This window comes from Eptatretus burgeri, chromosome 2 (genome assembly GCF_056783735.1).
Source record: "Eptatretus burgeri isolate ZD-2024b chromosome 2, Ebu_testis_v1, whole genome shotgun sequence".
NCBI lineage: Eukaryota > Metazoa > Chordata > Myxini > Myxiniformes > Myxinidae > Eptatretus > Eptatretus burgeri.
In genome coordinates, this window is record NC_140962.1 from 96162169 (window position 1) to 96186314 (window position 24146).

General features: G+C 41.4%; 1 protein-coding gene across 3 annotated transcripts in view; it reads right to left on the reverse strand.

Annotated features, from left to right (window-relative positions):
• LOC147032621 (sodium-coupled neutral amino acid symporter 2-like) overlaps positions 1–24146 on the reverse strand; it is a 66311-nt gene that overhangs the window by 12551 nt on the left and 29614 nt on the right. For all 3 annotated transcript variants that reach the window (XM_085870390.1, XM_085870389.1, XM_085870391.1), the window contains 8 exons: positions 21012–21085; positions 12449–12541; positions 11916–12000; positions 9152–9234; positions 7870–7928; positions 2315–2518; positions 2111–2190; positions 1201–1301 (listed from right to left, as the gene is read on the reverse strand). In XM_085870390.1, coding sequence (XP_085726516.1) covers positions 1201–1301; positions 2111–2190; positions 2315–2518; positions 7870–7928; positions 9152–9234; positions 11916–12000; positions 12449–12541; positions 21012–21085 — 779 coding nt within the window. The remainder of the gene's footprint in view (positions 1–1200; positions 1302–2110; positions 2191–2314; positions 2519–7869; positions 7929–9151; positions 9235–11915; positions 12001–12448; positions 12542–21011; positions 21086–24146) is intronic.

Consider the following 24146-nt stretch of genomic DNA (forward strand, 5'->3'; position numbering starts at 1 on the left):
AGGGAGTGAGGTACAGGAACATGAGGGAGAAGGGAGTGAGGTACAGGAACATGAGGGAGAAGGGAGTGAGGTACAGGAACATGAGGAAGAAGGGAGTGAGGTACAGGAACATGAGGGAGAAGGGAGTGAGGTACAGGAACATGAGGGAGAAGGGAGTGAGGTACAGGAACATGAGGGAGAAGGGAGTGAGGTACAGGAACATGAGGGAGAAGGGAGTGAGGTACAGGAACATGAGGGAGAAGGGAGTGAGGTACAGGAACATGAGGGAGAAGGGAGTGAGGTACAGGAACATGAGGGAGAAGGGAGTGAGGTACAGGAACATGAGGAAGAAGGGAGTGAGGTACAGGAACATGAGGGAGAAGGGAGTGAGGTACAGGAACATGAGGGAGAAGGGAGTGAGGTACAGGAACATGAGGGAGAAGGGAGTGAGGTACAGGAACATGAGGGAGAAGGGAGTGAGGTACAGGAACATGAGGGAGAAGGGAGTGAGGTACAGGAACATGAGGGAGAAGGGAGTGAGGTACAGGAACATGAGGGAGAAGGGAGTGAGGTACAGGAACATGAGGGAGAAGGGAGTGAGGTACAGGAACATGAGGGAGAAGGGAGGGAGGTGCAGGAACATGAGTGAAGAGTAAGTGAAGTGCAGGAACATGAGTGAAGAGTAAGTGAAGTGCAGGAAAATAAGTGAAGAGTGAGTGAAGTGCAGGAAAATGAGTGAAGAGTAAGTGAAGTGCAGGAAAATGAGTGAAGTGCAGGAAAATGAGTGAAGAGTAAGTGAAGTGCAGGAAAATGAGTGAAGTGCAGGAAAATGAGTGAAGAGTAAGTGAAGTGCAGGAAAATGAGTGAAGTGCAGGAAAATGAGTGAAGAGTGAGTGAAGTGCAGGAAAATGAGTGAAGAGTGAGTGAAGTGCAGGAAAATGAGTGAAGAGTGAGTGAAGTGCAGGAAAAGGAAGTGAAATAAAGGAAAACGAGATGACAATGTATGTGAGAGGAATTGAGAAGTTACATTTGAAGGGGGAGTGAAGAGGAGATTGAAAAAAAAGTTGGTTCAGAATACAAGAAGGAATTAAATGAAACATAAAATAATTAAACAGAACAATTAAGAGGTTTGCAAGGAAAGACTGAGTTTGTTAAAAAAAAAAAAAAAAAAATTCATAACGGACAAGACAGACGGTTGGTGCATCTTTGCTGCTTCCTCACCATAGAAAGTTAGATATCCAAAGATTGCTGTGAGCAGGTACATGATAAACATGGCAAAAACAGCAATGTTGGAAACATTCTGCATCCTCTGGCGTGTTGGTCTGTCAGAGACAACGATATTTTAACAAGATCACCACCATTTGCAAAAACAAAGTAAGGAAAGAGAATTGAAGAACAAAACATCACCACTTTACAAAAAGCGACACGGATCGGTCCATCAAGAGGAGAGTCCCTGGTTCGAAGTTTCTCTTCTGGGGTATGGCGGTGGTGTCGGGGTTCGTACATGACACTGAGATTCCCAAGATTTCAGGACCAAATCGAGCTTAAAGCAGTTTTCAGGATTTGGATGTTAATCTTGTGAAATGAAAGCTAAACCCAGCAGAGTTACCACCATGTTACTAGTTGATTGTTAGTAAAAACGTAACTGGATTATTGACCTTAAGGGAGAAGATAATAAACCTTCCCCACCTGGACTGCTTTATGTATGTTGTTCGTTCACTCTTCATGCCCCCAGGCAATTTGGAATGGCCACCATCTACATGCTTAACCAATCGACCAAGCCAATAAAATCAATATCACATTTATCAACAAGGTAATTGATTATACCAAATTATTAAAGACACCTTTTGCACTTCAACTCAAGTTTAACAGATCACTTCATCGAACCGTTTATTATTTTACCCTTTCATTCCTCAGCTGTGTTAACACAAATGTGTGGAATGATTCTTTCTCGTCCATTTAAAGAAAATTGCAAACTTGACACATCGATCAAATGCTGCCATATTAATCGTAACGAGGAATGATGAAACGTCACCGGATGAAGTTTCCTTCTTCATGGAGCTCACAATATCACGCTTCAAAACAGGACGATTAACCCTTCCCGGCCTTAACATCAAACAAGCAGACTTACTGGGAAATCTCCGTGTAAATGGGAAGAACTTCAGGGTGACAGACAAAAGAAAAGGCGAGGATGGGTACAGCATACGCGGTCTGCAAAAGCACCAGCGTGACGACAAAATTAATTGCACGTCCACCTGGTACCTGATCATTCGTTACAATAGCTAAATACAAAGAATTACACTCATAAAATAAAGGTTATCCTCAGTATCCACACCTGAGAGTTGAAGATGATGTATCTTGCGATACAAGATTGTTCAAGTTCATGGTTGGTGCTGTGATTGTGAACATCGCTGTAAAGAGTGGCCGGCGGCGGTCTGTGATTTCCCGCCATCGATAAACTTCCTGAAGTATTGAAAGAGTCTGCGTGGTGTATCAGGTCTCCCAGGGGACAGGGAATATTAAACTTCTTGTAGATGATCTAAGAAAGAGCGATGCAGCAATTGAGCCCCAATTTAAGCAGAATCAAAATGACATCTGATTTTTGGTGGCACTGAAAACGATGCAAGCGAAAATTGGAAATGTGAAAATGAAGACCGTAATATTAGAAATGTGTAATACCCAGGTTTGCCTGAACATTAGTCTGAGTTTGTAACAGCTACATGATCCTGAGAACAATTCACAGATTATTCACACGCCAATGAAAAATTACACAGGAATGTCAATGTGGGTCATCAGAACGATGGCTTAAGCGAAGGTCGTGCACCATTTTCGGGCCAAAACTTTGTTCCAACAATTCCATGACACGTTGAGTATTGGTAGTAAGACATGATTCAAGTTCCACAAAACATAATGTAAAATCACCATGAGTATTACGATGGGTGTTAAATTCCTCTGTACAAGATATTCACAATTGTCCAAGACACACCAACGTTCATATTGTTATGTTCTATGGGGAAGCAAGCAGTAGTTGAAATTCAAGGCCATAGCAGAGTTTGTGTTCATGAAGCTTATAGGACTTCTGACCATGTATTAATAATGTGTTTTCAGGATAATTGTCTGACTTGTGACCCATTTAGAGAGATGGGTCTTGTCCTTTTTCAACTAAAAAAGTTAAGGATGTCCTGTCACTCTATCATGTTGAACCGGGCGAAAGCCAGACGAGAGGGACGGGCTCCAGTCATCCCCCACATCCATGTCGGGGCACGCCTTCACATGCCTTGCCTCCTCCCCTTGACTGTAAATGGGGAATCCGTCATGGGGAGGGGTGGGTTCGATTGGCCACAGGATAGGGAGACGCCTGGCAACCATGGAAGGCCATTTGGATGACCCCTCTGAGGACACAGCAACGGAGCTGCATTGGTGTTGGGAGATGGGATGGATGGGGAGCTTGTGATTTCCCTCAAATTGGGACTTTGTTTTGCCCTGCGGATGCCACACACGTCACATGCCCACCACCTAATTTTAGGATCTCTTGGCTGCCTAGGTAGTGACCACAATGCAGTTTTAAAATGAATGCCATGGCCTTGCAGGAATAAAGAACAATTGAAATATGTTTATGTGTTGCATATCAAAGGTTACATTCGGTTACATGAACTTCTATTCGTGCTTTGGAAGGAATGGAGCCCATGTAATTGGTTGGGGAAGATTTCAAATGGGATTTCGGCTCGACCGAACCAAGCCGGAACAGATTGTGATGGCATTGACTGGGTTACGCGGTCAATTTGAAATCGGATTTGCAGTGGTTAAATTATCATTAAAGTGGGTCTGGGTTTTTGTTAACCAGACTGGGTGGCATAATCGTGACCGTCTGAGCCTGGGAGGTTCAAACCCCGGCTGAGTCATAGCAAAGATTTTTTTTTAATGGTACGTGCTGCTTCTTTGCTTGACACTCGGCATTAAAAAGATAGAGCACAGACAAATAATGCTGGGAAGGCAATGGCAAACCACCCAATATAATAATAATAATTGGAACCATACTCTCTACAGAGAGTGTCGGTGCTGCCAAAGCAGTTTGGGCTGTTGGGCACAATCCTGGACAGGTCGCCACTCCGTCGCAGAATACTCGAATGGCTCAATTATCCCAGCAAGCTGGTACTCAATTTGCCGACCTCGGAAGGATGACAGGCTGAGTCAACCCCCTGGTGTGTATTAATTCAGTGGCCAACGGGGCTTGAACTCAGGACCCTTGGATCCCAAGCCGCTACCCTAACCACTGAGCCAACACCAGGCTTACCCAATATAACCCTTGCCAAGAAACTGCTTCACCAGCACCAACGCTCTGTAAAGATTCGAGTACATCAAAAAAGAAATGTTTGTGTTTTGATGCCAATTTTCTCTCCCCGCCCCGACGATTATTTCCCTCCAAAAGACCTGGAAGAGGGTGAGTGGGGGAGGAGAACAGGATTTATTTTTGAAATCATGAACTTTAAATATGTGTTGAAGTGTGTTTAGTTCAATTCGAGATGGCCTCATCTTCCACTGGCTCCTCTGAAGAGTTAAGATAATTAGAGAATGAAACGTTAAGTGGTAAGGCTTGGCCTTTGAAGGAGACTAAGATCTAAGGGAGGGGCTTGTGTTAGGTTTATGATGTCAGGGCAATAGTTAGAATTTAAGGCCTTAGCACCATTTGTGTCCATCCATCCATCCATCCATCAGGGACCATACTCTGTGCAGAGCGTTGGTGCTGCCGAAGCAGTCTCCTTGGCGATTGGACACAATCCTGGACGGGTTGTCACTCCGACACAGGATACCAGCAAGCTGGCACTCATTTTGCCGACCTCGGAAGGATAACAGACAGAGTCAACCCCACCTGGTATTAATTCAACAGCCAAGTGGGATTTGAACTCAGGATCCTAGGATCACTAGCCCACCACCCAGGCCATTAAGCCAACACCAGTCATATTTATTTTATGTTCATGTTGTTTATAGAACTTTTGAACATGTATATAGGATAATACACAACTTTCTAAATGATGTATTCCGCCCCAGAATGCTCCGCACGCATTCATAAAAACCACAGGAAATGCCGGCGTTCAGGGCATCATATAGTCTGTGGTAGATACGGATTGTTAGTTACAATGGCTGACCAAGTTTCTGAAATAAGCTGAAAATACTTGGAAAAGTACTTGAGAGAAAGGGCTGTGCCTCTGCACAACAAAAGACTTGGAAAACCTTCTCAGCTTGCCGAACGGGAAGCTGCTCGTACTGCACACTCCTGACCATGTGGGCCGGCAAGGCCCGGGTGGAGGGTGGTTGCTACACAAATCCCCGACGGATCGCTACCAAGCTGTAAGGTGCTTCGGATCTGATTTGGGTGCTTCGTGTATCTTCGGATCCACTGTGTATCTGATTTGGGTGCTTCGTGTATCTTCGGATCCACTGTGTATCTGATTTGGGTGCTTCGGAACACCAATCGGAAGGAGATATCTGGGGCTTGTGAATGTACAGGGTAAGTTTAAAATGATAATATTTATGATTAATCATGTCAGAAGGTGGGGGAGGGTGTTTTTCTAAATATATATTCACTGCGGCAGGAAATGTAATTATATGAACACGAAATTCTAGGAAATCAACACCTCAATCTCAAAGGATATTTGTCGTATTTCCTCTATTTCCATGAGTCCGATTTTCATTCAGGAACAGAATGATTATGGTTAACTATACTGAAATTGCCACTTTCGTTTAAATACTAAAAATGTTGTTTGTTTAAAGATGATTATTTGAATTGCGGATTTCATGCTAACACGCACGCTCTCATTTAGCATTCATACGCAATTTCAAAAGTCGCGTATTGTACGAGAAACGGGCCTTGTCCATTTTAGATGAGGTGAAGAATGTCCTGTCACGTGTATTGTGTTGAACCGGGTAAGTGGAGGGTGCTTCAGGTGTTTCCCATATCAATGCCATGGCACATATCTCTATATCTCTATATCTCTATATCTATCTATCTATCTATCTATCTATCTATCTATCTATCTATCTATCTATCTATCTATCTCTCTCTCTCTCTCTCTCTCTCTCTCTCTCTCTCTCTCTCTCTCTCTCTCTCTCTCTCTCTCTCTCTCTCTCTCTCTCTCTCTCTCTCTCTCTCTCTCTCTCTCTCTCTCTCTCTCTCTCTCTCTCTCTCTCTCTCTCTCTCTCTCTCTCTCTCTCTCTCTCTCACACACACACACACACACACACACACACACACACACACACACACACACACACACACACACACACACACACACACACACACACGGTAAGGGGAAGAAGCACCAGCCCTCTCGTTTTCCACCAGTAAGGGATGGGCCTTCCTGCTTGACTAACCCTGATTGCTCATGAGCAAGGCAGCTCATGAGTGGGCTCGGAGCTGTTCATTGGCTGATGCTGTTGCCATGAATAAGGGCATTACACCATTAGCCACCATCCTTTAGGAACCAGTATAAACAGTTGGAGAGGGAAAAAGAGGGGACCAGACAATGAAAGCAGCGACCCACATTGCTCTCACTCTCTTATAGTCTCTGGGATGCTGGCGGTGTCTCTCTGTCTCTTCTCTCTTGCAGCCTTCCTGTGCATGCCTGAAATGCATTTCTACTTACTTGGGTGCCACGTGTTGCATTCACCCCTTGCCTGCTTTTTCATTACTCGCCTGGTTCTGTGTGTATGGTTGTTGTGTTTGTCGATCGATCTGTTGTTGGGGTTAGTTTGTTTGCTTGTTTATCAAGTTATTGTGCTTGTTACCTCCGCCAACAAATGTGGACGGAGGTTATGTTTTCACTCCTGTCTGTTTGTCTGTTTCAAAAAGTTATGGACGGATTCTGACGAAACTTGGTAGACATGTTGGGTTTGTGACAAGGATGAATTGATTCGATTTTAGTGAAGATTTAAAAAAATACAAGAATTTTTTTTTTTTTTGATTCTTCACCATTGAGAGATGGGGCCAAAATGATATTCAGCATGATATTAAAAAAAAGTTGTGGAACTTTGTGGATGAGTTGGGTAGGTGACAAGGACGAATGATCCGGATGCAGATCTGCCCCATCAGTGGAATACTAATGTAAACTGTCCAGCATGACGGAAGTATACACTCTCTCAACTGCCATTCTAGTTAATTGTGTTTTCATTTAGGATTCCATTTTCGTACTGTCCTGTGCCTTCATTAAATTATTTATATTTCTTGAACCACAGGTGTGTGTCTGTTCCTGCCGTCTTTCCGACACTAACGTCTCGGTAAATTTGAAACCTCTGGAGGGAAATAAATCAATTATGGTGTTCCCTTTGTTTGGCGAGTCACACGTGTTAGACACGCATGTTGAGGGTGTACTGCACAGGAGTAACGCTGTCTAAATTGGGCCACAAGCCGACGATCCTTGGGATATTCATTACCGGCGCGTGCAGTTCACACCTCTAATCGTTTGCCGTCATGGGCGGAGGCCGCACATGCGACAATATCATATTTTTCATTTTACAAGTGTAAATAATTAGCAAGAAAATATGTTTATTTATCTATAAGTTACATCATACTTTTATTTCACACGTCTTGAACTTTTGTGAGTGTTTCGTTTGTGGACATCTTTTAGTTTATTTTTTTTAAAAAAATTAATTTTAGTTTCATCAACTCTTCCTTTTATAAATATTCATCATTTAAAAAGGAAGAATAATCTGACTTTCCTTGTAAGCCTCTCGTTTTAAAGAAGCGGAATGTTTACCCCCAAATCAAAACAGTTTCAAGCATTCAGATGGACATTTATTCCAACGCATTTATCAAGATTCATAGAAGAGCTAAACAACCAAGAGTGTCAGGTGACTGCTCTCCAATATAGCCATGTGATCATTATGACTTACCACAGCCTCAAAGAAAACCATACAGCAAACAGAGAAGGTGCTGGTATAGCCAAGGTAACCTGAAGAAACAAAAGCAACCTTAGGCCCAAAACAGGACCTCGGAACTAAACAATTATTTAATGAGATTGCACATGAGGTTCCCAAACATTAAAATGAGAGATATTAGCTCATTTGACATGCTTCATTGTGGATGAAAAATCTTCACTGGTTGGACATAAATCTGAACCTCGAACTAACGACAAAAGCCAATGTCAGCGTCGTTTTAAATGGAAGCCATCACTGGTGGACAAAATGGTGACAAAATGGACAAGTTCTACATGCAAGCCTCCCGATGTTCTTCATGTAGCTGAGACGCAGAATTATGCCGATGCTCACAAGGATGATGAGGTAGTCTCAGCTGTGCAATTTTTAAAGTTTGTTTGTTTGTTTCGAGACACTTGCGCAATGAGGTTCTATAAATATAGAATATTTTACATCCCAGGGAGAAGTAAAAGAAAGAAAGAAAAAAAAGAAAACGATAACTAACTCCTCAAGCATGTACACAAAAGCAATAATTAAATTGTACAAATTGTGAAATGGACCTTTTTGTATGAAATCACCCCCAAACAACTCCAGCTGCTCGTGTTTTGGCATCAGCAAAAAGAAGGAAAAAACAACAAAACTTCCATGAACCAGTTAACAAGCAAACCAAACATATTAGAAAAACAGTACAAAATAAAATGGTGATCAAATCAAACTTTTCACCAAGTCATCGTGTGAAAGGTTAATTCAACTTTATTGAATTCCCCATCAATTTTTTTTTATTTTTTAATTTGAGGGTAGCCATATACAGGCATTGTGCATCTCCGAATGACTGCAACATTTTGACATTACATGGAACGACTAAAAAGACACAGTCTGCCCTCCCCTCCGCCATGCTGACACTGGATCAGAAGGGCAGAATTCCTCCAGGCCTAAGATGGGAAATATCATGGGATCTTTAATTCCCAGAATCGAAATGCAAATGAGACGGCTGATTTTACGGCACGGTCCACAGGCAAGCATGTTTCGCGATGTCCCAGCCCCCATGAATGGGTGAGGATTAGGGTCAAAGGTTACAAGTTTTCAACTGAGGACCATCTGCTTACAAGGGAAATAACATTCCCTAACGTTCCACCGTATTAATAAACCACATCATTTTACCGTGTGAGTGAGGATGTTGTCACATGCAGGCACATCAGACCCGAGGGATATTAAACACGACATCTGAAACAGTTTGCACCGTTTCCGCATGCAAACCTACCAATGTTCTTCATGCAGCAGAGAGGCAGAATTATGCCGATGCTCACAAGGATAACGAGGTAGTCTCCAGTGAGAAACCAAGGTCTGGTAACAACAGGAACGGCCAGTTTGAAAAATCAAATTGTCCTGCGTGAGTAAACATTTTCCCATGTAATATTTCACAGCTCCCAAATTTGAATTACGTGCAAGTGTGTTCGAGGAAGAAGCAGGACATCAGAAGAGAATCGAATGAAGGGAAGATATGTGGTGGAAAAAAAGAATATTGATAGATAGAATGGGAAGATAAATAATTATCACCATATCTTCTACATATTACATCACTTCTTGTGGGCCTAGAGGTTGCAAAAAAAAAACAATATCCCCCTTCCGCCACGCGGCGGGGGATAAAAACCCAAAAAACTTCAACGTTTGGAAATAAGTTTTGCATTTGATTCTTGCTTCTTCTACTTGCTCATGTAAATATCGCTGTTTAAAATGGATCTCACTGCAAAGGTGTTTGCAAAATATTTCTTTCGATTGGATATTCAAAAGTTATCCAGAAAAAAAAAAAAAAAAGTCAAAGCATCATGTTGCAAGGCATCTTGGGATTGGTGGTCGCAGGACACTCAATGTAGAATGACGAACTGGTCTTGCTGGTGAAGAATAGTGTCGATCCGAGTTGGCAGACATGTAGAACAAGGGTTGAAATCAACAGGACAATCAATGATCGATGTATGCTCATCACCGTGGGAAGCAAGAGTAAGCTGAGGTTTCGGCCATTAACCCTTCGTCAGAGCAAGAAAGGGCTCTTTTGAGGGCACTCTTTTGTTCTGATGAAGGGTTAACACCCGAAACGTCAGCTTCTTCTTGCTTCCCATGGGAGTGAGCATACCTCAATCAATGTCGTGTTCATTTCATCCATTGCTCTACCTGTCCGCCAGCATAGATAATTAATCAGTCTTCATCAGTAAGATTAGTTCGTCATTCAATATTATATTGCGAGCCCTCTTTTTAAAATACAGTGATCTGAAAATTACACTGTATTGTGAAATTATGAGCTATACAACAAGGAAACAGGCAGAAGGAGACCATTTGTTCCAATAAGCCTGTGCCATCTTCAAACCCAGCACTCCCATCTACTAGATTTGAGTGTAAATTATAAAGATTAACACAAGCAGAAAGTTTGCCTTGAGTACTAGTGCACAGTGGCCTACTCAGAGAGGTCATAACTCACCAAGCCAACGTGCAGATAATACATCTGCTTTGCATCCAAAAGACAGCACATTCGGAGATGTAGCATCTCCAGCTAGTACCGCATTCAGAACATAAAGTTACAGCTTATGTGACCTTGCCAGGGATTAAATAAGGAACGTGGAGACTCAAAGGCATGTTTGATACTTTTGAGATACATTGTCAGCCCATAATAATTGGTGGTGGAAGCCCATAATCTTTACAGTGCATGGGACGTTCACAAGTCATAAATGTTTCCGTGTCCTTGATGGGTCACCACTGCCACATGGTACAGAAATTCCTGCCTCGAGTAGCCATCGGAATCCAATCCTGGATCGGTCACCACATTGTCATCATAGGCTACAGGAATTTCTGTCTTTATCAGCCATGACAATCAAACCCACACCAATGAGGGCACTGTATCGAGGCTTTACCCACATCACCATGAAGCCACTCTCAAAATATTTTACAATCTTATAATAAAGAAAGTACAATATGGTTTGGTACATGCCATGTAAGAGTATTTATGTGCAATTGTGGAGGGAGATTAAGTGAAAAAAAGCGAAGATATGAGGGAAGTGGAAGTAGAGTAAATAGTGGCTCAGGAAGTTTGGGGAGAGAGAATGAGAGAGCGAGAGAGACAGAGACAGAGACAGGAGAGAATGAGAGAGCGAGAATGAAAGAATGGGAGAATGAGAGAGAGCGAATGAGAGCGAGAATGGGAGAATGAGAGAGAGAGAGAGAGAATGAGAGAGCGAGAGAGAGAGAGAGAGAGAGAGAGAGAGAGAGAGAGAGAGACAGAGAGAGAGAGAATGAGAGAGAGAGAGAGAATGAGAGAGAGAGAGAGAATGAGAGAGAGAGAGAGAGAGAGAGAGAGAGAGAGAGAGAGAGAGAGAGAGAGAGAGAGAGAGAGAGAGAGAGAGAGAGAGATATTGTCGTTGTTGAATACATTACATGTATAGCCCTCAAATCAAAGAAGTGACAAATGCAATTTCTTCCGATCTACATGTGCATTTTTTAAAATCCAGCCTGCAAAACATAATGTGCTCGATAAAAACATTTTATGATGATATTTTAGCCACCAGTGCACTATTGACATTAATGCAATACAACGATTAGGGTCATGACATCGACGAGCATGCCAGTGAATCATGTCATACCGCTGTCTCAGAGGAATTGAAAATATGCAGGTACCAGCTCAGTATCCTAAATAGCACCCACTTAAACTACTGGAAAACATCTTGGAATGACACCCGAGGGCCAGAGTTAGCACAACACAACACAGAACTTTGATTTGGAAATGCTCTGAGGGAGGAAAGTTGCAATAATACATTTGACACCAACCAACATTCACACCAAGTGTTGCTGAGTTATACCCCATTATGAATCAAGGAAGCAATCGTCAATTAATAGCATTGCACATTTCCTTACTGTCCCAATACTTTTGATAATTAGTTTATGTCAGGTATAGCTTTTTATGAAGCTATTGGTTATTTTTGAACCATTAGATAAAACCAGGAAATGTAATAAAACAGCCTTATAGCGGCACGACGTACTGTTGTTGAATGACGTCATCCGAGCAGAAGCCTTGAATGACGGCAGGAAGTTCATACTTAATAATGAACAGGTAGCTGGACATCGCTGCCAGAAAGAGAGAGAAAGAGAGACAGAGAGTCAAAGACAGGCTGAGACCGAGAACGCGGCAAGTCAAGTAGTTAAATCTCCCGTAGGAGAGGAACCTTCAAAAGGACTGTCATCGAGTTACACCTTTCTTTTATGGCAGAACCACTATTTCCCAGCCAATGTTGCTGTAAGCCAAAGAGCCTGCATTAGATGGCCAACAGTCTTATACAGCCGTTTATACTTAGAAGGAACAATGATGCAATCTCAAAAAGGTGTGTTTAGAGGAGAGGAGTGGAGGATAAAGTTTACCTGGTTGATAAATTTATTTCAAGGTAATATATTAGAAACACAAATTAACACAGCACTAAAAGGTAAACGTTTTGAGAGGGAAATGTCGAAGAATAAAGAAAAAAGGGAGTGTGAATCAATCTCCTGCAAAAGCTGTTGTCTAAAGGTACGAACCAACCTCCGATATTTTGCATTATGATAGCTCCGGCAGAGATGAGCTGAACTGGACGTCTTCCGGTAATGTAACCAAGCTGTTCATACGACTTTGTTCCTAGGAAAAAAATAAAATGAAAAGAGCTAAATATATACACACAGGTAGGTCAGGGACTGTTTAAAAATCAACACAATATCAAGTATTCGTTTCGTTAAATAACATACATTTTAAAATAGAGTTGTCGGCAAAGTGTGGCCTATTAACAATATTCAAAATTCCCGTTAAAGGTTTTTGAACGTAGCGATGAATCAATTGCTTTAATCCACATTCATGATGTTGCGATTTGCAGTTTCTAATTTAAAAATTTAATGCATCCGGTATCGATCTCATGGAAATGAATTCACTTTCACTCATGATTGTCAATGTTCAACTATATTATAACAAATTTTTTTTTCATCTCACTCTCCAATTGGTCTAAATCCAACTTTTTTCTGACTATTGACATATATTTCAAGGAATTCGTCTGTTTTTGTTCATTGACTTTGCAAGCTTGTCTCGCAACGTTGCTCATATATCCATTCTGACATTCCAGTTGTTGGGATCCACAATCTTGAACCTTCCAAAATCAAGATTTTAACTCCTCTGGCTAAAAGTTTGTATTTGAGGTTCTACAAAATGCATCTGCTGGATTTACTGCTGTCAGAATGGGGACAAACATCTTGCACTCTTTGATCATCTGATTACATCCGCCACTGAAGGTGGACGGAGGTTATGTTTTCACCACGTTTATCTATCTGTCTGTGTGTGAGCAGGATATCTCAAAAAGTTATGAACGGATTTTAATGAAACTTTGTGGACAGGTTGGGTGTTTGACAAGGACTAATTGTGATTCGATTTTGGTAAAGATGCAGATCCAGATCCTGATCCGACATATATATATATATATATTTTTTTTTTAAGTGAATCTTCACCATTAGGAGATTGGGCCAAAAACGATATATAGCATGATATTTCAAAACGATGTGGATGGATTATGACAAAACTTGGTGGATGAGTTTGGTAGTTGACAATAACAAACCGATTCGATTTTGGTTCAGGTATAGATGCAGATCCGGCCTATCAGTGGGCTATAAAACGTAAACTGTCCAGTGTGGCGGAGGTATGCACTCTACCGAGTGCCGTTTTAGTTACCTCAATTGAGTCCATACAGCAATCCTTGCCTCTGAGTAACATCATACTTGGTTACTTCAATGTTAACAATTCCAATTGGATTGTGCATTCTTCATTTACAGATCAGCATTGCATGGAAGCTGAAACCTTTGCTACCCTTAATGACCCAACACAGCTCATGAAAGACCCCACACATTCCAGACCAATCGAAAGATCACCCTGACATTCTGAATTTGTCAACACCAAGGCCCATTTCTATAACCAAGCCTCTATTATTGAACCACTGAGCCCTTTTGACCATTGTATCATCACCAACAGACCTTTTTTTTTAATACCAAGCCACACTTGCTCATTTATGCATCCTTTGTCAATTTGTCTCTGCTGTTTGGGCTGGCCTATGTATGTTTTACTCAGAATATCCATAGAAAGACATGTTTTCTCCAGAAGCTTCTTTCACTGCTGTCGCAATCATAGCAGGAATTCTCCCAGGTATGACCTTGTACATACCACATGCCATCTGTTATCTCCCAAATCGTTAGAGCACTGATCCCAAATGGTTCTTCTTCTTTAGTATGCAGCATAAGGCTGCAGGGTAGCATCACTGGCTGAGGATGCAGCTGTGCCGCTTGTGCAGTGTCCTCTGTAGGTGAAGGCAGGAATTAAAAATTGGCCATTGTGCCGGCAACAGCTCGCCTACTCTTCTCGAAGGATACTGTGGGATCTTTAACGTCCACCAACTAATGCTGGCAGAAGGGATACCAGTTTAACGTCCATCCGAGGGACGCACACACATTGATGAATCACCATCCTGCCTATGAAACATCAAGATGACAGTTTAGAGCCGGGTCAGGATTTGAACCCAGGCTAGACAACTTAGAGGAGAGTGTGTGTACCTCTTGACATTCTTGCCAGCTGCCCCCAAATGATAAGGTAGCCTGTTATCTCCCAAATGCTTAGATCACCAATGTCCTGCTATTATAAATCATACAAATCTCTATCACAATGTTGGGAAGTGTGCCCCTTTTAAGAAAACCTTGAATACCCATTTCAACATACAGTATAATCAAAGCAAACGTATCTGTCAACCTTCAGATAAGATCCAATACATATCAGATAAGTTGGCATCTTGCTCTTCAAGTATTTATTTCTGGTCCTTGGCAAACCTATTTCTCACAACTTCAAAATCATTCTTTCCTCTGCTCATCAATGCAGACAGCTCTGTCTCCAGTTATCTGAAGTCCAAAACGGACACATTTGTCACCCGATTTGGAGCCAGCTCAAATCTCGTCACTACTCACAAAACTCTCAGCTATCCTGCCACTGCTATGAACATGCCATACCGGAAATGTGTCAAACCCTTTTGGTATTTTACATCAGTAAAGCTGGTGGACCTGATTGAGTTTCTGCAGTATTCTTGAAAAGGTGTGCCACAGAACTGGCTACTGTCCTTGCAAAGTTGTACAGATTATCCTACTTCTCAGGACCCTATCCCCCCACATGCTTCTGTGTACTCAGTACCAAATAAGGGCAATTTGTTGAACCCTGCTAGGTACTTACTGCACAATAGCTCTTACACCTATAATCGCCAAGGTCATGGAAAACATCATAAACACGAAACTTCCTTCTCACCTCGAGTCCTCCTCTCTGCTCCATTGACGACAATATCATTTTTGAAAAGCCAGGCCGACAGAAGATTTGCTGACCTTAGTTATGCACGAGTGGTCTTCAACTTTCAAATCCTTTGGGGAGAGTCAAGTGGTTACACTCGACATAAGTAAAGCTTTTGACAAGGTTTGGCACAAAATCCTTCTTTCCAAACTGCCTAATCACAATCTGATCATGTGGGTCAACAGCTTTCTCTCGAAGCACTCCATCTTTGCAAGTGTAGATGGTGCTCTTTATAAAAGTCTCCCAATAAACTGCAGTGTGCCCCAAGCATTAGTCATCTCACCCACCCTATTCCTGCTTTTCATCAATGACCGTTTTGCCACAGCTAACCCTACCCACTAATTTTCTGATGACTCCACTATCCACTCCTCTACTGGTTACAAATCTGAGGCAGCTTTCTCCCATTCACGTCCTGCTGACCACTTCGCAACCTCGAACTCACGAAACTCTGATTTGGATTACATTTTGAAATAGGGCTCAGATAACGTCATAACTTTCAACCAAAAAAAAAAAATGCAGTCCCTTCTCATCTCTAATAAGACCAAGATTCCTCCGATTCACATACTTTGCAAACAACTTAACTAATCCTCGGCCAATGACATGTTTGGTGTCGAGGTTTCATCTATCCTTTCATGGAACCCTCATATCATCAACATTGCAAGAAAGGCTTCCAGGAAGCTTGGCTTCATCTTTAGAGCCAGGAAGTATTTTACATCGAGGCAAGTTCTTATTGTTTACAAAGCCCAGGTGAGGCCTGTGATAGATTGGCAACAGCTCAATTACGAACAGCCTTCAGCCTCTGGCTCACCGTCGAGCGATTTCATCATAGACTTTGGAATGAGTTGTCCTCCTCAGTTAATGATATAATTATGTTCCCTTACAAGGAACCAACACAGGAGGAGGCCATTGGGCCCGTCTATGCCAACATCATGGTTGCCAACCAATGGTTTGTTCATGCTCTATCCTTGTTTTTTTTAATCGTGGAGTTTTTCCAAACCCACTTCTAATAACAAAAGTAACAAGTGAAAAAGACATCAATTGTCAGAGACATGTTGTTTAGGTAATTTTGCTGTATGAAGTTAAAGGGATAGCCCATATTTATGTACAACGAAAATGGCCTCCTGTCTCCCAGTCAGCCATCTTTGATCAGATCGCAAAATAAAGTGAGGAGCACATCTATGCCATCATGTGCTGTGCTTATGCCAAGTTTGAATAAAAATGGACTATGAATGTCTGAGAATTGGTTGGGGACACATTTAAGCAACAAAATGGCAACCAGTCGGCCATCTTGGATCTGATATTGGAAGAAAAAAAAAAAGACGTAAATATGTAAGCCATCATTCATTATCCAGGTGACAAGTTTGAACAGCATCGGTAAATGCAGATCCGAGAAATGGTTGAGGACGTGTTCAACATTGGGTTTTGTACAACTAAAATGGCCGCCAGTCTACCAGTCGGCCATCTTTGATCAGATCGCAAAATAAAGTTAAGTGCAAGTGTGTGCCATTGTGTAATGTGCTTTTGATATGTTTGAACAAATTCGGACCATGCATGTCGGAGAAATGTTTGGGGACACATTTAAGTAACAAAGTGGCCACCAGTCGGCTACATTGGATCTGATCTCAAACCAAAAAAAAAACGATGGAAACATGGTAAACCATCATTCTTTATCTGTTTGCCAAGTTTAAACAACATCGACAAAGGCATGTCTGAGAAATGGTTGAGGATGTGTTGACATCGGGTTTTGTACAACTAAAATGGCCACCAGTCGGCCATCTTGAACCTGACCTTGAAATTTTTTTTGCCATCACACATTATCTGTGTGCCAAGTTTAAACACAATCTGTATATGCATGTCTGAGAAATGGTTGAGGACGTGTTCAACATCGGATTTATTTTTAAAACGAAAATGGCCGCCAGTCGGCCATCTTGGATCTGATCTCAAAAAAAAAAAAGATGTACTTATGTAAACCATTATTCTTTGTCGGTGTGCCAAGTTTGAACAATATTGGTAAATGCATGTCCGAGAAATGGTTGAGGGCATGTTCAACATCGGGTTTTTTTTACAACTTAAAATGGTGCCAGTTGGCCATCTTGGATATGATCTCAAAAAATAATTGCCTGCTTATGTAAGCGATCTTTCTTTATATGTGTGCCAAGTTGGAACAACATCAGGAAATGCATGTCTGAGAAATTGTTGAGCATGTGATCGACACGGTTTTTTTTTTAACAACTAAAATGGCCACCAGTCGGCCATCTTGGATCTGATGTCGGACAAAAAATGATGTGCATATGTATACCATCATGCGTTGTCTTTTTGCCAAGTACAAATAAAATCAGTCCGGACAAGTCCGGGATATGGTTGCGGACGCACACATGCACGCACCCACACCGAGACCAAATCCATAAGCCCCCGTTTCGGACTAAGTCCAACGGGGGTTAATAACAACAAAAATGATAATGGCACAGTAATAATATTCACATGATTATAAAATAATATTAATAACTATAGTTCACAGAACACCTTACCCCACGCAGCCTTGAGAAAAAAAGATATGGGAAAAGTCTTCACACTCTTGCTTTGTCTTTTTGGAAAGATCTGCATTTCCTAGGAGCCACAATTTTGTCTGAATCTCGATATTCCCAAATGCTGAGAGCATTCAGGGTGCGGCAAAAAGCAGCAAATTTGATTGGTCAAGATGGCATAAAATGGTGTAAAATGTTGTCCAAGTACGACTAAACTGGACATTTTGTGAAGTAGTGCCAACCAAATGATTTGTATTCTGCAGTGTTCAAGTATATAATACTTCTTCTTCTTCTTTCGGCTGCTCCCGTTAGGGGTCGCCACAGCGGATCATCCGTATGATCCGCATAGTGATTTGGCACATATTTTACGCCGGATGCCCTTCCTGACGCAACCCTGGTCGCCTCTTACGACACAGGGATCTGGTGCACCTATTTTAACCGGGGTATACACCGGCCCAGTACACTGGTACTCACTTCGCCGACCTCGGAAGGATGACAGGCTGAGTCAACCCCCTGGTGTATTAATTCAGTGGCTCAACGGGGCTTGAACTCAGGACCTCTTGGATCCCAAGCTGCTGCCCTAACCACTGCGCCAACACCAGGCTTCCAGTGTTCAAGTATATAATACTATTGAAATAAAATGAAAGTTTTAAAGGCTGCAGTGAAACAAATTCGGAAATTTCTCGCCGTTTATATTCTATCTTTAACACGTTAAATTCGTGATTCATGCCTGTTATTTGTATCCGTTATGACGTCCCCACACACAGTACGTCTCCCGTTTGTAATGATTTTCAATTTAGTTTGACTGCAAGACAAGCAGGCAAAGTTACAAAAAAAAACAACCTTACCCCTGTGTACATGTGTGGACGAGATTTCATACAATTTACCAAATTCAGAACTGATATACTGCTAAAACTTTCGGTTCGTGTTCCGTTCATGTTCTGATTCATGTTCTACAGTGTTCAAAATATACAATTCAATTGAAATCAAGTAGTTTCTCGATCATAATCTAACATCCATAGACAGACAGAGAGACAGACAGACAAACCAATTGCTTAAACACACTTTTCACTTCGCATGTTCGGTAATAACAATATTACCAATAATTAATAAGTCATATTAATTGGCATTAATATCAAGGATAACAACATGACCTGCCCTGGCCGCTCCCTCAGGAGGAGGGTACTTCTAGTAAAACAAGGAAACATGGTATTCTCGGTCCCCTGCCTTTTGGATGGTATGAGGAATAGATCTGTGTAATATGAAAGCTAAATTTTGAATGGTTTTTGAAATATCGCGTACACAAGCCACGTTACTAAGATGGTTGTCATGGGAAAATAATTCAGCCAATCACCACCATAATCTAATCAGGTTGAGATAATGTTATGGGGAATAGATATTTGCAATATGAAAGCTAAATGTTCAACGGTTTTTGAAATATCACATGCACAAAAGTACATGGACAGATGATCGGTTGGATGGAGCTCGTTTTAATGTCCCCAGTCTCCAACCTTGTTGGATGGGCGGGGGACAATAAATGCATGGGAATGCTGAAAGTGCATTATGACAAAAGCATGATGATTCCAAGCTTTCCAATCTCCAAGCTTTCCTCGTATCAAGTTTGTTAATGTTACATAACAATCCGTGGCATGCGAATATCAGCAGATGTTTCACAACTTTTCCTTTTGCAACTGAAAGATCAGATGTTTTCAACACATCACAAACGACATTGCAATCAGAGGCGGCGTTAGTCATTTGGGGGCGCAATGCAAAAGGCAAAGTGGCCCAGTGGGGTCCTCATGAGCTCTGTCATCACACAAAAACATGCAATTTGGTGTCTGTCTGTCTGTGTCTGACGTCGATGTATATAATTTGCAGTAATAAAAAGGATGATAATGTGATACCCTGCTCCTATTGATAAATTTCAAATTATTTTACATGAATAACCCCCCCCTCCCCCACTTAACGTCCCTTAATTTCACCACCAGCCGCAAACACAAACTCATGCAAAAAAACTGATCCAAGGGTGTGTTTCATTACCGGTCAGCTTGCTCTTGCTTGCAGAGTTAGCCGTTCCTTATCAACCATGTTGTTGGAGTGCCTAAAGCCACTTGGCGAGGATTCTATGAGCTGATGGGTATCATAACACATCCCAGCACTTGTGCTAAGCCAAGAACCCTTTTGTGGTTCTGCTGTTTGTGAAACAAAAAAGTTAATTTCGGGTGATTTTTCAACCATTTTCACAGTTCTTGGGCTTTTTCCGGTTTTCAGCACCGCTGCAGTAGTTTCATTTCATCTTTGGGACAGGTACTCTGATTTTAAAAACCTAAACGTTCCACCATGCGCATGTGTTAGTCCATTTACTAATGAGGGTTTGTTTTGTGATCGTGTAATCGTACAATAAATTGTAGTGTGGATTTCCGAAACAATATTGATATGTATTAACATGAGGAATTGTACAAATTTTATTGTGATTATTGTTGCATTTGTGTACATTAAACATAATTATTATTCCACTTGCTTTCTCCACTAACCTCACTCCTTAATTTTGTAATAGTCCTGTCCAGTTAAACATCAAGGGGAAAACATTTTAAAATCGATTCATTATGTGACCGCTTTCTTTCCTTGAGATGGAGCATTCCCTTTGTGCTGTGTTTATCACCACTCACAAGTTTATATGTTTTGTCGGCAAAGTGAGACCCTACACTCGGGGACTGCGTCTCAAAAGATTATGAACCACGATCGGTCGTGTGGGGCCCCTTGTTGTCTCGGGGTCCCGTGAAAGAGCATGGCCTGAGCAAATCTAATGCCGCCTCTGATGCCGCAATGAGAACCAAAAGGTTAACAAACTCACGCTTCCTTGAATCTGGACTTTGTATACAAAAATAATTCCACTTTGTTCCCACCTTTTCACTACATTCCCAACAACAGTGGCAAAACCAAAACATTGCACATGGTAACAAGCGAGCCAGTTAATTTAAAAACCTATTTCCTGCACTCGGGCAGATGCTGGTGTCGCCAACAGCACTTAGGCTGAAAAGCTGGGAAACAGACGGCAGGATTAACATGAACAGTTTTCTATTTAAAGCACGTGGTGTACTTTACTCCACAACTTACAGCAACACTGCACAGAGCACTACCACATGGATACAACGGCACAGTAACTTATTCATTGTGTGTTAATATTTCATCTGTTTTAACGACTTTTGGCAGCGCACACTCACCAGCAGTATCCGAGGTGACCAGCAGCAGGTGGATGGAGTAGCAGGACAGTATCGTCACACCTACCAGCAAAATGCTGGAAAATAAATTAAAATGTTCAAACGCATATATTGTGTCCTGTGAATGGTGTTCTCAAACATTTCATTGATTTGTACAAACTGTGCATTCGAATGTTCGTGTGCTTCAGACCAACATTACGTGTAAATAATTAAATTAATACATGAGCAGGTGGTATGTGTCAGTACATTGTGTCTAATCACAGAAAAAAGACTGGCTTAAAGGGAAACAATCAGACAAAACTAAGCCTTTTCCTGATGACACAGATTCTATAAATAACCTTGTAAATGACAATATTGAACACAAAACTCAAACAGCAGTCTATATGCTGATGGTGTGATGTTTCAATCATTATTGTTACACACAATCACATACAATAGTTGTTTCGAAGCGCACAGCAAATACACTATGCATGCACATACTGCTTAGAAGCTGTACTTTAAACCATTTCACAAATATTAAGTGATGCGTCATGACATTTGTTGTATAGTAAGAGGATGGTTATTATATGTTTTTGGGTAGCATATTAACAGATCGTCAGTACATGCAAGTCCAATCAATGAAAGGGACCACAAGCCACAGGAATTCAAAGTATTTGGAGGCATTAAATAAACAAATTGAATCATAACCAAGCAAAATAATGTCATTTAGAAGGGAGCTTTCAAATTTCGTGGTGGTTCACATGGAACGGGACCATTCCTGTGAATTACCATGGCACAATAGCGCATAGGTATGGGTACTTCTATCCATGTTGTGTAATCTGAGTTTGAATCCCAACCCAAGTATAAACTGCCATCCTTGTGTTTTGCAGGCAGGACAATGCATCAATGTGTGTGCCGTCTCTCGGATGGACACTAAGCCAGACGAATCAACTGCTATCCATGCTCCTTGGTACACCATAAAGATCCCAAAGAGTCTTTTGTGGAGAGGAGGCAGTTATCACTGACACCCTGAACAAATGACAAATTCCTACCCAAACTCTGACCTAAAACACTGCCCCACCCCCTTCCCCTCCCTCCCAGTAAAATTAAGTGAATAGTAAAGAATAGGTTAGTTATTATAGGCAATGAATAAATATACAAGATGAATGGGGATGTGGATAAAGCACAGGCATGATGAGCCAAATGACCTGCCCCTGTGTCCAAGTTCCTTTATGCGGGATTCAACCCAACTCATTGGATCTTACATCCTCCGCGATACAACGAATGGACAGGTATACTTGACTCGGAAATGCTTAAAAATTTCCTTTTTCCAAAAATTAAGCAATGGGACAGCACAGATTAAATGATTTTTATGCAAATGGTGCCCCTCCGCACTTCTCCAATGAACTTTGTAATTGGTTGGACACCCACTTTCCACAGCTGAGATACATGGGGTTATGAGGCAGAAAAAAGTGGCCATGCCAGGAGGCCTGATTTAACCCGAGGTGAAATTTTTTCTTTGTGGAGATGGGCAAAAGGAAAAGTGTAATGTGTTTGCCAACAAACCCGCTAAGTTCCAACGAATTTGAAAGTTATATCCACAATATTTTTGCCGATTTGCCAGAGGAGTTTCTTTGGTGTTCAGTGGAAAATGTTGTCAAACGATTGAAAAAATAAAATAAAATGCTGAGAACACAGGAGCTTCATCAAAACGGCAATAAATGGTCTTTCAGGAAAAAAACGTTTTGATGTTTTATTAACACTAACAACATGGTATTTCTAAACCGTGCTTCCTCAGTCTCTGGTCGCTCACATCTACACACACACACGCGCGCGCACACACACACGCGCGCACACACGCTTGCAGTGTTGGTGCGAGAAATTTCTGACAACATCCGAAGACTCAATAGCTCAGTGGGCTGTCTAAGTGGTGCAGCCCTTGGGTTTGAGTCCTGGGCTGAATCATAATTTTTTTCACACAAACCCCACACAGGAATTTATTCCTGTTTATGAAATATATACACGTATACACACACACACACCAGTGGAGGATCCTTACACATTGCAAGCAATAATGAACCGTACTTCCCCATTGTCTCGGGTCGCTCATCTGCAGTGAGCACAAAAAGACTGCACTTATTTTCGGATATTTTAATTTCCAGATACTTTCTGAGGGTTATGTGATTCTTCCCAGTGAAGATGAGAGTTTTAGTAATGAAAAAGAAATCATACATACAGATACATACAAACAAGATGAGAGTTTTAGTAATATATAAATGTACACACACATCACACTGGTGATATCAAGGCCTGCTGCACCACTGTTCTCTGACCGACCTCTCCTCCATAAGTTTCACCCCCCCCCCCAATTTAAATTGATGTTTCACCCCCACCCCCAATTGAAATCGATAAGTTTCACACCCCCCCCCCCCAATTTAAATTGATAAGTTTCACCCTCGCCCCCACCCAATTTAAATTGATAAGTTTCACCCTCGCCCCCACCCAATTTAAATTGATAAGTTTAATGAATATGGTGGTGATGCAACACAGGCATGATGGGTCAAATGGCTTCCTCCTACGTCAAAGTTCCTTGAAGTTCTCCTCTCCATCACCTCTCCGTGTTTGTGAAATTCTGAACACCCTGGCCATAGATTCACAGAAACAAAGTTTCATCGTGGGGGTACTTATTCATATTAATTTGTTTCATAGTTTGGTCTTTCATCATGGATCTGTGGCCTTCTGTGTTTATTTATACCTTTCATGCAAACATTATTGTGAACAATAATGAAGCTAAAACATTTATTACCTTATGTTGTTGGTACCTTTTTCAAGTTTCCACCAGCATGGCAAATCTAGGCCATACATTATGTTCACCCATTGGGAAAATAGTAACATACATACATACATTTATACATATACATATATATATATATATATATATATATATATATATATATATATATATATATATATATATATATTAGGGTGGTCCAAAAACAGCAAAAAAAATATAAAAAATTCAGATGTTATCTCCACAAGCCTTAAATTATTCCACTATGATTCAATAACGCGCATAAAAAATTTAAGTTGATCGGAGGTGATTTAGAGGTTGCTCCATATGATGACTTTTAGTTTCATGAGTTGGTTAAATTAGGGTAT